This window comes from Saimiri boliviensis, chromosome 16 (assembly GCF_048565385.1).
Source record: "Saimiri boliviensis isolate mSaiBol1 chromosome 16, mSaiBol1.pri, whole genome shotgun sequence".
In the NCBI taxonomy this organism is placed as follows: Eukaryota; Metazoa; Chordata; class Mammalia; order Primates; family Cebidae; genus Saimiri; species Saimiri boliviensis.
The window spans coordinates 4,978,911-4,993,440 of record NC_133464.1 but is presented as its reverse complement, the minus strand read 5'-3'; the positions used below and the strand labels follow the sequence as shown (position 1 = coordinate 4,993,440).

The 14,530-nt window shown below is 36.9% G+C and overlaps 1 protein-coding gene across 4 annotated transcripts in view; it reads left to right on the top strand.

Moving 5' to 3' along the window:
• The window catches only part of MYO16 (myosin XVI), a 695,568-nt gene that overhangs the window by 523,808 nt on the left and 157,230 nt on the right, over positions 1-14,530 (top strand). For all 4 annotated transcript variants that reach the window (XM_074387449.1, XM_074387448.1, XM_074387447.1 and 1 more), the window contains 4 exons: positions 5,562-5,637; positions 11,246-11,421; positions 13,990-14,070; positions 14,319-14,524. In XM_074387449.1, coding sequence (XP_074243550.1) covers positions 5,562-5,637; positions 11,246-11,421; positions 13,990-14,070; positions 14,319-14,524 — 539 coding nt within the window. The remainder of the gene's footprint in view (positions 1-5,561; positions 5,638-11,245; positions 11,422-13,989; positions 14,071-14,318; positions 14,525-14,530) is intronic.

Genomic DNA, 14,530 nt, shown 5'->3' with positions numbered 1-14,530 from the left:
TATACTAGCAATGGGCATTGAAGTGAACAACACAATTACATTTCCAATTGCTCATAAAAATGTGATACTTAGGTGTAAATCTAACAAAATGTATAGGGAACTTGTGTGTCAAAAACCACAACATGCTGATGAAAGAAATCGAAGATCTAAAGAAAAAGAAAAAGAAAGACATTTCATGTTTGTAGATTTGAGACAATATAGTGTCAATTGAATAGTAATCACCATAGTGTTAGTCAGTTCTCCACAGATTGATATATAGTCTAAAGCACTCCTATCAAAATCACAGTAAAATTTTTGTAGACATAAAGATATAGATGATACCGTTCTAAAATTTACATTGAATTAACCTACTCCATTAAAAGTCCGGAATGCACATTACACATAGATCAATGGAACAGAGTTAGAATATAGAAATAGAACCACATAAATGGACTCAACTAATTTTGAGGAAGTGAGATTGTTTGTAAATTGGCAACATGTAGGATCCATGTGGTAATGTAAATATTCTATATTTTTACTGCATTAACGTCAATATCCTGGTTGTGATAGTTTTGCAGGAGGTTACTATTGAAAGAAATTAGGTGAAGAGTACACAAGATTTATCTGTTTTATTTCTTACAATTGTATGCAAATCTAAACTTATTTCAAAATTAAAACTTTTAAAATATTTAAAGGTAATAGAAATGGGATACATATAGACATAATAAAGGGCATGAATGGATGTCATTGATTTAGATTATTTAGATTTTCAAATTGCCTTTTTTTTTTTTTTCTGAGACACAGAGTCTTGCTCTGTCGCTCAGGCTGGAGTGCAGTGGTGGTGCGATGCGATCTCAGCTCACTGCAATTCTACCTCCTGGGTTTAAGCGATTCTCCTGCCTCAGCCTCCTGAGTAGCTGCAATTATGGCATATACCACCACACCTGGCCAATTTTTGTATTTTTAGTGGAGACAGGGTTTTGTCATGTTGGCCAGGCTAGTCTTGAACTCCTGACCTGAAGTGATCTGCCCACCTTGGCCTCCCAAAGTGCTGGGATTACAGGTGTGAGCCACCAGGCTGGGCCCTCAAATTGCCTTTGACATGGCCAGTATGAAACTTAACTGATTGACGAAAGTATCATGGTTAAAAGGCCTACTTTGGAATTGGGTAGTATTTTACCTTTAAATGAAAAAGAAAAGTATTTGTGCATACATGTGTGTGCATGTTTCTGTTGCATATTTAAATTACTTGACTCTGTCCACTAGAAATGTCTGGAAACATTGGTTGCCCCAGTAGTCAAGAACATAATGTGCTATTATGAATCGTTGCAGTTCAGGTGGTCTCCAGTGCCATTTCTCCTCACAAAAATTTGCAAGATGTCCTGGAGGGAATATTTGATTCCAGACTTAGCACCAAGAAAACAAAACAAAACAAAAAACACTGGAACCATGTGTTAACAATCCACTAATGCCAATTTTATGTAATACATTATCAATTATTTGCATTATTATGATAACATTTGTCAGCTATTTGGATAGTCTCTAATATCTGCGTTCACCAGTCAACTCAAATCATGTCAGCCCTGGCTAACTGTATCTTATGGATAGGGTCAAAGGCTTTTAAAACTGGAGGGCCCTTAGGTAATATTATTTAATGCATTAAGCAAGATTCAAAGAATTTAAAGAGCTTGTCTAATATCACAAAAATAAATAAGCTTACCTGCTTCCTAATTTATTAACTTCATACAAATGTCCTTTTAGCAATAAAAAAAGAGTTACTAAACACTATGCTTCCTACAAAAATCTAACTACCTCAGCAGATGTTTGTCAATGTAGGTGGCTGTTAGATACATTTTCCCAGACAGCAGTAAATGGAAGTCTCCAAATGGGAAGACTTTTACTTTAGTTTGAATGAGAGACCTTCAGCTTCTTCTCCAGATATCTACATACAACCAGGTGCCATGTATGAGAGCTTTCCAAAGAATATGATCTTGTGATGATGAAAGACTAGTTAGCAGAATCTTAAATAAAAATGACAGCACAATGTCATGCTATATTTGGTTACAATATAACCAAAACTTGTTCTCCATTTTGCCGAATAATTATTGATTGCTTCCAATGGACAAGGCATCGTGCCGGCTCCTGCAGAGTCAAAACTGAGAAGTGCATAGTCATTGCCCTAAAGGCCTTTGGTAGCAGTTTTACCAGGGAAGTTTGGAAGCAGCATCAAAAACTAGCCCATAGCATGAACAAAGATGGACAAGAAATATATTTAAAGAAAATATGATGGTCCAATTTGTGTGTGTGTGTGTGTGTGTGTGTGTGTGTGTGTGTGTGTATGTGTGTGTGTGGTGTGTTTCATTAGAAATCATCAGATTCTCGTGCAGAGAATAAGCTAGAATTGTAGATTGTAGCTCTATAGAGGAGGACTCTCTATGACAGGGTCCATTCTGAACAGGAAAAAAATGACTTTCTCAGTTCAATATATATATCAAATAGCAGTGTTGCACTAAAGTAAGAATGTAAAAGGCCAGTGCTTAGCTTTTTGATTATTTCCCTGTCAAAATAATAAGTGATGGTTTTTACTAGAGTGAAGGTAGTAAATATAAAAAGGCAGGGATTGAAGGGGAAACCGAGGGGAAAGCTGCAGTCCTTGGCAGATGACGGGGAGCTGTCCTGGGGGAGGGGATCCCAGATGGCTCCGTGGGTTCTAATCTACATAACATGCAGCAGTGAACATGAGGAAGGAGAGAAGGAAGAATGAATGATTCAGAGGTTTCAAGTCAGACAGTATTGAATTTTTAAGTAAGAAATATGGCCATCTTCTGAGAATGAGCCAATCCGGGGCTGGGGCTGGAAGCCTGAAAGCAAGCAAAACGATTTCTAGCGGTTACTGTGAAGACTGTAATTTGGCGTGATCGAGAGGTGAATCGGGGAACTTCTTAGCAGCCAAACAGGGTCCGTCTGAGATGTCAGCATGAATTTGTGGCAGATGCAAGTGACACTGAATTGCAGTCAGATCCAGTGACTGACCGTGCCATTAGCTAGAATTATGAATGAATGACTGTGATTGTTTTAAAAATGGTGGCAGCGTATCAGTGGCTTTTGCTATTTAAGTGGCTAAGCCCTAAGGTTCAGGTTTTCTTGAGACCTGAAAGAAGTCAGAATAGGCAATTGCTTTAGAAACTGTGGATGAATGAAAGGAGGGGAGATGCCGATGGGAATGAAAAGCATGTTTAGAAAGTGGAAGAGAATAACATAGGCTATTAGAGATGAGAGCTAAGATTTGAATATCTTTAAGGTAGGGTATTTCCAAATATTTGCACCAAATATACCCAAAGTCATGGAGAAGGACATGACTGGGGGCATTTGGACCAGATCTTTAGTAAATGCGTCGTCTTTTTTGATGTAACTGAAGTGACATTTGAGGGAGCTAGGAAAAAAGTGAAAAACAAATCCCTGATTCAGAATTTGATGGTTGTACCTTTTATAAAGCATACCAGAAGAAATCACCTCAACTTCCATCAGTTTTCTAGAAGTGAATTGGAATAACTCCCAAAGTCATGTGAGCATGGTTGGGTAACAGCACAACACGGTAGGACTCTGTAGAGATTACCCACACTATTTGTAACCCCTTATATTTCAAATAACTCTTTTTGGTTTACAAAGAACTTTCATGTATATTACTTCACAATATTAACAGCGTGGTACTCCTGTTTTACCGAGTAAGCAACTGCAGCACTGGGACGTTGAATGACTCGCCTCACTCCCCATAGCTCCAGGTGGCTTCCAAAGATGTGTTGACTTCCCCCACGGTTTTGCTGGGCACTGCTGCTCCTGACTCACGAAGGCACAGGGAAGCCAAACCTCTTGATGGAGGTTTCTTGACCTCAGCACTATGAACATTTATGGCCAGATAATTCCACATGGTGGGAGCTTGCCTGTGCACACCAGGATGTGTAGCAACATCTCTCTGCCCAACCATCACCCTGAGTTGTGACAAAGAGAAATGTCTCCAGAAACGACAGAGTGTCCCCTGGGTATGACTGAGAACCGTTGCTCTAGATTGTGAAAATTGTTCGCATTTCACAATGTATGGTGTATAACATCGTATGTAGCTCACATTTCAGTAACACTAAGCCACGTGGTGGCACAAATGCAAACTGGATAATTAATTAATAGTTTACTTATACCTGAACATAGTTTAAGAATTTGGCATTGTCCCCCGCTCAACTGGTCTTCTGACTCAAATTTGTTGGAACACCTGGGAATGTGTGGGATGCCCTATTCTATTTTATTTAGGCCCTTGTAACAGCAAACAATAAAAACTCAGCCTTTATGGGAAAGATGGACGTAATCAGGCACTGGATTTATAGAAGCCTGTAGAAAGGAAGTTGCCTCAGGGATCACCCACCTTTCCCAGTTCCTCACAGTTTCTTCTGCTGTCTCTGTCTAATACCCTTTCTCCGCAAAGAATCCAGTCCTCTCTGGACGAAATTCCCAAAGAACTCAATTAGCCATCTATACTACCTTGTAAGTGACACTCACATGTCCACAGGCACAAACTGTATACTCCCTCGTGGCTGACGCTCACCCTCCCTCGTGGCCGACGCTCACCCTCCCTCGTGGCCGACGCTCACCCTCCCTTATGGCCGACGCTCATTCTCCCTCGTGGCCGACGCTCACCCTCCCTTATGGCTGTTGCTCACTGTTGCTCAGGAGTAACGAGACTTCATTGGTTTGGCGTCTCCCTTATGCACTCTGGGTTCACTCAGGGCAGAGGACAGACTGATACACTGGCCATGGTGCTGTCCCTCATGGTGTATCTTCGAAGCAGCTGTTGAAACTGCCAAGACTTTGAAAGAATGTGTGGCTGATGAGCTTCCTGTGACTGCTGAGATTTCATACTTAGTTGACACTAAGAAAGACAACAAACTATCACTTCTTGGCCTTTTGGCTAAGATCAAGTGAAAGACAACAAACTATTTCAGTCTTCAAAGATGAAATCTCTCAGCCCCTACTAGTACACTAATAAAATTATATTGTAACATTCTTCAGATTGATTCCTAAGTCATCTATGGTGAAGAAAATTCTCCTTTAGGAATCTGAAATTTGTTGTTTCCTATGCGTTCTTCATTGTAAAGACTTCAGAGTACTAATTCTTTAAATATTCAAGCAGAACATTGTAAATTAGGAGACTATTAAATTTCTCAAATTGAAATCACACTTCATTCCCGAAGTTTCTCAAGTATTTTTACTTGGCTTAGTGAGTTTTCTGAGCAAGTGAAAATTCTTAAGAAAAATGGAGACCACATGAATGTGAGCCTTCACTGTTTGCTCTTAAACTTGGGGATCAAAGGAGATCTTCACAAAATAGAACAGAAGAGGGTTCCCTTGTTTAATGTACAGAATGAGAGCAGACAGATTATAGCTTTGAACTTGCATGTAACATGAACTCTAGGACTTGAAGACACTTTTTTGAATAACTTAAAACTTCAGCTGGGTCAAGTTATCCTTTAAAGGAATTTATTTTCATGGTCATGTTTAATCATTAGTAATTATGCTGCTTTCTTTTATTCTAGGTAATGTATGATGTTGTTGGGGCAATTGAAAAAAATAAAGATTCCCTTTCACAGAATCTTCTATTTGTAATGAAAAGTAAGTTGATTTTTTTTCCTGCCCTACACTGGTTAAAATGCCATGTATTCGTTATTTCTTTATCTCTGAATATTTTCCTATAAAATATGTTGCCAGCTGACACATAATTGAAATACCTTTTGCATTCTAATGCCCAGAATGATAAGAAATGGGTCTTGCTGCTCTATATGTTGGCTACAATGTAATTCGGATTCCAGTGGAAACCATAATTTAACTAAGCTCTTAGCAGATAAAAATGTAAAACCCCTTTACTACTTTAGTGGGTTGAATATAGAAAAGCTTTTCTGTGAAGACTAATGAAGATGAGTATGGCTTCCAACATTATTTAGGCCACAGTAGGGTGAATTTCATTACTTAAGATGACTTTGGAGCACAACTAAGGGTGGTATTTTATTCTTCTGTATTTTCAGTTATCAAATATTAATGCTCGCTAAGAAGGAGGAGTAAAAGGAGTATATACATGTATATACATGTAAGTTTGAATTTATAGGACCCTTCTACTTAGTGAGCATTAATACTTTATACGCAATATCTACTATAATTCTATACTGTATAAGACTGCATGAAAAATGTATATATATGATAATTAAATATATATCCATCCATATATATGTAATATATACAAAATTCTGTCTCCTCTAGTAATTATTTACTTAATAGCAGTTCTGCAGTGATTCACATTTTTCTAATAACCTTTTCAGTTAATTAAAATGTATCATCTTTTGTCCTTTAAGTTGCAATAAGTGAAATAGTAATTTATCTTTAAAAGAAGCACAGGATAGCTTTTCATGAATTGGTTGAATGCTCCATCACTGAAAATAAGAAATCCATATCACTTCTGGTTTGAGAAACATATTTGCCTCAAATTATAGCAGCACATCTGTAATACATTGTTTTTCACTGACAATTATTCTGCTCGCCCCTCAGAATGTATGTTTATTGTGAGTTCTCTTAGCCAAAACTAACGAATAAAAGATGGAATAATATTATGAAGACAAAAAAAATTAGTCTTATATATTATCACTGGAAAATCTTTTATTCAGTTTGTTACTATTTGCACTTTTATATATAATGCATTTCTTTTTTATGAAGGTCTAATATATGGCATGTATTTAAAAGTTTACACAATGGTTCTTTACTTTGGGATTTCATGGTGACAGGAGATACATATATATATATATATATATATATATATATATATATATATATATATATATGATGGTTAATAATATTGCAATTCTGCTTATCTTAATAGAGGCCCTATATTTTAAAATCATTCTTTTGTGTGCATTTGTACACAAAACATGTTTCAGGGAAAAAAAAATTGAGTCTGTTTTTTTGAGTCGGGTTTTTTTTCTTCTTTTGAGACGGAGTCTCACTCTGTCACCAGGCTAGAGTGCAGTAGTACGATCTTGGCTCACTGCAACCTCTGCCTCCCATGTTCAGGCAACTCTTCTGCCTCAGCCTCCTGAGTAGCTGGGACTACAGGCACCTGCCACCACCATGCCTCGCTAATTTTTGTGTTTTTAGTAGAGACAGGGTTTCACCATGTTGGCCAGGATGGTCTCAATCTCTTGACCTCCCGATTCACCTGTCTCAGCCTCCCAAAGTGCTGGGATTACAGGCATGAGCCACTGCACCCAGCAAGTCTATCTATCTATCTATTCATTTATTTATTTACTTATTTATTTTAAAATTCTTTAGGACGTAGGTGCTTCTGAGCAAAAGGACAGAATTTATAATATACCCTTTTGTATTTATATAAGTGGCATCAGATTATTTTTTTTGTCAAGGGCCAGAGAATAAATAATTTAGACCATGTGCACCATAAGCTCCTTGTTGCAGTTACTCACCTCTTCTGTTATAAGGTGAAAAACAGCTGTAGATAATACAAATGGATGTGACTGTGTTCTGATAAAATTTTATTTACAAAAACAGACAGTGGGCCATGTTTGGCTCAAGAGCTGTGGTTGCTCACTTACTCTATCATAAAAGCTAAAGGTTCGTGGTTGCTATCATGTTTTATAAATCTGTGAAATATTTTGATGCTCATACATAGTTATTAAAAGCAAGTGCAATTCATAAGTAATAATTTTTATTTGCAGGTACTTTGCTTTAGTATCTAATTCAATTTTCATAGCATCAAAAAGCTGCCGGTTGAGGAAGATGGTGAGATCTGTTGTAGAATCTACACAAGCAGAGCTGTGTCTCTGAGACCACTAACCAGGTGCTGTCAGAGAGCTTAGAGACAGCTCATAGTGACATGCAACAAATATATGCATTTGTGCCTGAGATTAGAAGTAAAGTCTACTTCACTCAAAAAGAGGCAATAAAATAAAATATGCCAAGATCCAGACTGTTAACTCTGCTCACAAGAACAGGAAATTGTAGGATTTAGGAAAATTTAGGATTTGCTGCCAATTATGTCAATAATTATTTAGTCTTTTTTTTTTTTTTCTGTGTGCCTCTGTACACTTGCTTGTAAGTTAGCTTATCCCACTTTAGCTAGAAAGACCCTGTACAATGATTGTAGATCCTAGGGAGGGACACTTCCCCTCTCAGTATGTATATAGACTGACATGAAGAAAATGGTTTATGGTCAGTGACTCCTTGCAATCCCAATGAGAGAAACATGCCTCTTCACTGGAAGTCGCCTTGCTTGGTTTTAAGAGGCAAATGGATAGCAGAATTCTCTTTCAAGTCCTGGGGGACCTCGCTGTCTCCCACAGTGTGCTCAGCTGTGGTAAGGGCTCTCCCGTCAGGGTCCCGATGCATGATGCCAGCTCCCCGGACATGGGTCTTACTATAGCTTCATGCAGAGAAAATACAAAACGGGGTCAGTTACATATTTTGGACCATATTTATGTCTCATGTTGTGAGTTTTAAATATCTTTTTACTTTTCTTTTTAAAAATATCTTTTGTATCGCCTGCCTTCTCTGTAATCTTTTCAGCTTTATTAGAAGTGTTTTCTCATTTATAAGAATAAAGTGTTGCATTATTTATCTGCAGGTTCATTTATACATAGACATCCTATACATATAAATAGTAATTGTTTAATTATTTATTTAAATTGCCTATAGTACTATGCATTTATCATTTAACTTTTTATTTTGAAGTGGTTTTAAACTTAAAGTGAAAAAATTATTACAAAGTCCTCCCAGGTAGCCTCTTCCCGCATTCATGTTTTTCATCACTTTTCTTTTACTCTCACTATCTTTCTATCTCCTTCTGTCTTTTGCTCTTCTCCTCTTTCCTTCCTTTGTCCCATGTGTATGTACGTGTGTGTGTGTGTGTGTGTGTGTGTGTGTGTGTGTGTGTGTTTACTTTCTGTCATTTGAAAGTAAGCTGCTTATCTCTTCTTGTCTAAATACTTTGGTGCCCACCCTAAGAGAAGGGATATTATCTTACATAATTTCAGTAAATTATCGGAATATTTAACGGTGATATACGACTCATATCTAATCCAGAGTTCATATAAAGTTTCACCAGTTGTCCCACTAATAGTAGTTTTTTATGGTCATTTCCCCCTAATTCAAGATCATTGATTCCATTTAGTTATCATTTTGCTTTAGTATTTTAAATCTGATAATCTTCAGCTTTTCTCTCCTTCATATTAACTCTTTTTTGAAAAAAACGCCACTGAATTTGTAGAAATCACTCTGTTTTAGTTTGCTATTTCTTTGTATTAGAAGCAGGTTGTGAATTTTTTGGCAGGAATCCCAAGAGGTAGTGGGGTATCCTTCTCAGCACATCACATTCAGACACAATCATGGTTTCAAACAGGTTAACCATGAGCACTATGATAAGGTGGTGTTCTTCAGCTTTTTCTAACATAAAGCTACTGTTTTCTTTTTGTTATTAATGAGTAATTTGTGAGAAGACACTCTGAGATTCTGTAAATATTCTGTTCCTCATCAAACTTTTACTAATTAGTTTTACATACATTTGTGGTTCTTGCCTAAATCAATTATTTCTCATGATTACAAAAGTTTTATTGTCTTACCCCATCTTGCCATAAATAGTGGCATTCAACTATGATAATTCTCATGTCTTTCTCTATTGATTAATTTATTAATGTACACTCATGGGTTCTTATGTTATTCAATGAATAATGATTCATTACTATCACTATATTGATACTAAAATTGTTTCAGACTTGAACAGTAAGAACCCTTTCAGGCTAGTACCTATTTCTTTTTGACATATCCTCATGACTTTTTTTTTTTAACTCTTCCTTACATTCTAGCCTTCCAAAAATGTTCCAGAATCATTAATCTTGCCTAAAATCTAGAATCAGACATTTGTTCAGGAAGCCTTGATTTATCTTATAAAAGAATGGTATTCAGAAACTCCAAGCTCTGGGGGCTGGGTGAGCTCATTGCTACCTTTGTATGATTGCTTTTAGGCCCTTTCGGAACTGGAACATTTAAGATGTAGGTGTAGATAACATACAGGTATATAGATCTGTAACGCTGTATTAAGAATCAGGAATTTCTTGTGCTGTCTCTGCTTTTATCCCAACATCACAGGGCCCCTTTTGCATTGCATAATTGTAGTTCCCTTTCCTGACAGTTCTTCCTGATTCCCTGTTCGTTTATTACCTAATATAGGATTTTTTTTTGATGGAAAGCATTACAGATATGTATTATGTGACCTGTATTTTGCACCTAGACAGGCAAAACAATTGGAGTGTGGAAAAGATAGAAACCTAACTGCTTTGCCACGAAATGTTGCCAACTTTCTGACTGGCGACGTGCAATCCTAGTGATCTATGTTCATTATTTCACATTTTAATTCTGCAGTGATTCTCAAAGTAGGTACTGTCATCATTATTTTATAGGAAAGGACACTTAGGCATAAAAGCTGCCTACATACAGATATAAGTAACCCGAAAAGCATTCCTTCTGATCCTTAACCACCACACACATTGTTTTCCCTGTGATTTTTAAATTTGAAACTCAAAATGCACTCATCTGAGCTCCAGTTTCTCTCTGAGGTGTCAAGAAAGGAATATGGACTCAGAATTATTTGATTTTTATAACTTAAACATGAAAATACATCATTTTGCTTTTCCCTTTACAGCTTAACTGTGTTTTTGTTTTTTAAATAAAGGACTTCTTTCCTCTTCTTTAACCTAGTGACTGGTGCAACCAAGTAAGGCAAGTCCTCTCACAGGTACTTACGGCTCTGAGAGAAGTGAGTTAGGTCCTGGGGAAACATTTTCCTGGGTAGTTATTTTCCTGGAATGGGTCGTTTCTGATAGAGACCATAAGTCTTCATGATTTGGCGAGTAAACAAAAGGCCCTTAGGTCTCAGCAGATACGATTGGTTCCGAAAACTAGGATAGAAGTACTGCTCATTTAGAAAGCAAGGGACAAGTGGGATCAGGACACCTGGTTAAGGTAGTGAAGGTCAAAATTTGTCAATGATATTAAATAGTGGAGGAAATAAAAAGATACAGGAAAAGGCAGATGCATCAGTCTGCTGCACCAATGAAATCTTGTACCCAGAATGTATCAGTGGCTAGCGTTCTTGTATGAGGACTAAGTTTAATGCTTAAGTAATAATTTTAGTGCCACTTACAATATTCATTGATTTATTTCCTAGCTAGTGAAAATGTCGTGATCAAACATTTGTTCCAGTCGAAGTTGTCACAAACAGGATCCCTCCTGTCCTCCTATCCTTCCTTGAAATTTCGAGGACATAAGTCTGCCCTGCTCAGTAAGAAAATGACAGCTTCTTCAATTACCGGAGAAAACAAGAATTATCTAGAACTTAGTAAGGTAGGACTTTTTGTGATTATTGTTCGGTTAGTTTTAATTTTGATAAGTACATTTGCTTCTTTTTTTAGAAAAAGCACAATTTGAAATACCAAGGGAAATAAATTGATAGTCTAATAGAAAGTACTCAGGAAAAGACTGCCTGTCTGATGTATAACCATCAGAATGAAGGAAAACTAGAGGAAGATGCAGGATAGGGACCATTCAATAGTAAGTACAGTCTGAGTCATTTTATTAATTGTCTATGCAACATCCCAGTCATGTCTCAACTCCGACTGCCTTTGTTGAAGAGTAGAAGGTAACTTCAGATACTATAGGCTTAGCGGAAATAATCTAAGCTATCTTATTCTGTTGATATTAACCACTTCAGGTAATTTAGGTCTCTAAATAATAAATTGTTGTTTCTCTTATAGACATAAGGTATTGTTTATGTGCTAAGATGTTTTTACTGCATATTTGTAGAATTTTAATTTTATTGTATTATACTAATTTTTAAATGTATATATGTATGTACAATCTCAAGATTCTGTATGGAAAAAGATAACTAAAAACTTAGTGAAGAGTCATTTCAAACTGATAGGAAACATGTATGGAGTGTTTTAGGTTCCTTAAGAATCCAATGCCAGATGGTGTTCCAGAGTGTTTTGCTTATGTCTACCAAAACCATAAAAGATGAGGAATATAATTGGGAAGGTGTTTGGGACAATCAATTTTAGAAATGCAATTGTTGCAGCTTCTGGAATACATTTTAGCTTACCAATTAAAATAAAAACAGAATTAAACTCAACTCTATTTTAGAAGCGTTGCCAAAATGTGTGTTAATATGAGTGTGAGTGAGTATGTGAATGTGTGTGTGTGTGTCTTCAGCCACTGGATTCTAGAATGGGAGATCCTTTGATGTTGTTTAGAACCAAATGATCATGGGAATTAGTCTCTGCCACATGGAAAATGGCATTTTTTACGTTGAAAAGACATAAGGTTATCTTTACAAGAAAGATCACTATCCCTGGGGATCTCTCTGAGCCTTCTGGACCTTCTATTCTCAATCATCCTAAAAACCAAGAATAAGAAAGCAGCACACACCTCTAACCTCAATTATTAAACATTACGAGGCGTCGAGGCCATTAGACATTTCCCTAAAGGACTGCGAAAGGGAGACAATTCACAGTAGTTCCTCCAACCCAGAGAGGGAACTGGAGTGTTCAGTTTCAAGGGACAGAGAGCTATTTATTATGATTATTCCTTTAATGTTCTATTTCTCGCTTCCCTTATTTCTTCCCTTCAAGCTGCCTCATCCATGCACAGCCACCACTGTGGCCAGGAAAATAGGGTTTTCCCTACTCTTTAACTGAGCGTGACACCTTGCGTGGTGTTTGTAGAACGTGGTTGATCTCGGCCCAATCACTTTATTTCACATTCCCTTGTCAGTTGCAGTGAATCACTTGAGCTTGACAGTTCATCTTCACAGAAGGAAATGAGCTATTGTCGTAAGAGCAAATGCTCTAGATCCACAAGAATGTTTTCTTGGATTCCCTTCTTGTATCTGTAACTTTTTTTTAAGAAAAACAATTTTAGATCAATAAGTGCATTAGTCTAATATGTAATTTTGTGAAATAGTAGGTTAGTGGCTGAGGTTCCTTTTAACCCTGGATAGAATTTAATTAATTACCTTCTGTCCTTTATTTCATTTTGACCTCATTTTCATTGATTTTATATCTCTATTATTATTTAATCTTTGTTACATATTTTTTTTGTTTTCAGGGCTGGACATATTTAGTTATTTGGAAAAAATACAGTTTATTACCATTTTTCACAGATAGACAATTTAGTAACATCTTTTAGTAGTTAAAAAAAAGAAGAAATGGAGGAAAGGGAAGAAAAACGTGGTAAGGAAGCATCAGACCTATTCATTCATTCAATTCCTGAGGGTAGTTAAATTTAGGGGAACAAACCAGTGGTAACTGAGACATCAAATCTTGGTAACATAAAGTAACATCCTTTTGCTTCATCATACACTACATCTCCTGGTAAATATGAAAAGTTAGTAGCGTAACCAGGATATGGTAGTGAGTTTATTGTACCAGCAGGGAAATTGTGATCTACGTTTATTTTCACACTAAAATGGCTGCAGGATGGTGATCTGATTTACACAGCAGCCCTGCACTTGAGAAGTTGGCAGTAGCAGGTGTTATTTTACAAGTAGTTGCCCATTTCCTCAACTTGTTCGCCATACAAAAGTCACTTGGTAGTGATTTTTATAAATACGTTTTAAATTCACATTTGCCTGTTAATGAATGTAAATGGATGTGAGACTTATTTTTTGTTCTTATGAACTAAAATTTAATAAAATAAATTTGTTCACTTTTTCTTTTCTTCATTCTTTCTTCCTTTCTCTTTTCTTCCTTCTTCCTTTTTTCTCCTTCTTTATTCCTCCCTCCCTCCCTCCCTCCTTCCCTCCCTCCCTCCCTCCCTCCCTCCCTCCTTCCCTCCCTCCCTCCCTCCCTCCTTCCCTCCCTCCCTCCCTCCCTCCTTCCCTCCCTCCATCACTCCTTTTCTTTCTTTTTATTACAGTTATTAAAAAAGAAAGGAACTTCTACATTTCTTCAAAGATTGGAACGAGGAGACCCAGTCACCATAGCATCACAACTCAGGGTTAGTAAAGTTTTCAGATTTCAAAAACTTAATGTATGTTTATAGCAACTAAAGAGGGTTCACGTAGACTTTTATTTTCCATTTTTGACAATTTAGGTATCTTCAGAAAAAAAGTAAACACACACATGCACACAGAGTGAATGCATAATAAGATTTAAAGATGTGAAGACTTTGTATTTAAAAGCTGCTTTTTAATTTTAGCTAGTGTCTCCTTTGGAGAATCAGTTGGGTTTTACTTCTCTCCTTAGAAATCACTAACGGATATTATTGGAAAACTTCAGAAGTGCACTCCACACTTCATTCATTGCATCAGGCCCAATAACTCAAAGCTGCCAGATACTTTTGATAATTTTTACGTGTCTGCTCAGCTACAGTATATTGGGGTGCTGGAGATGGTGAAGATCTTCCGATATGGATACCCTGTTCGCCTTTCCTTCTCGGATTTCCTGTCAAGGTAAGT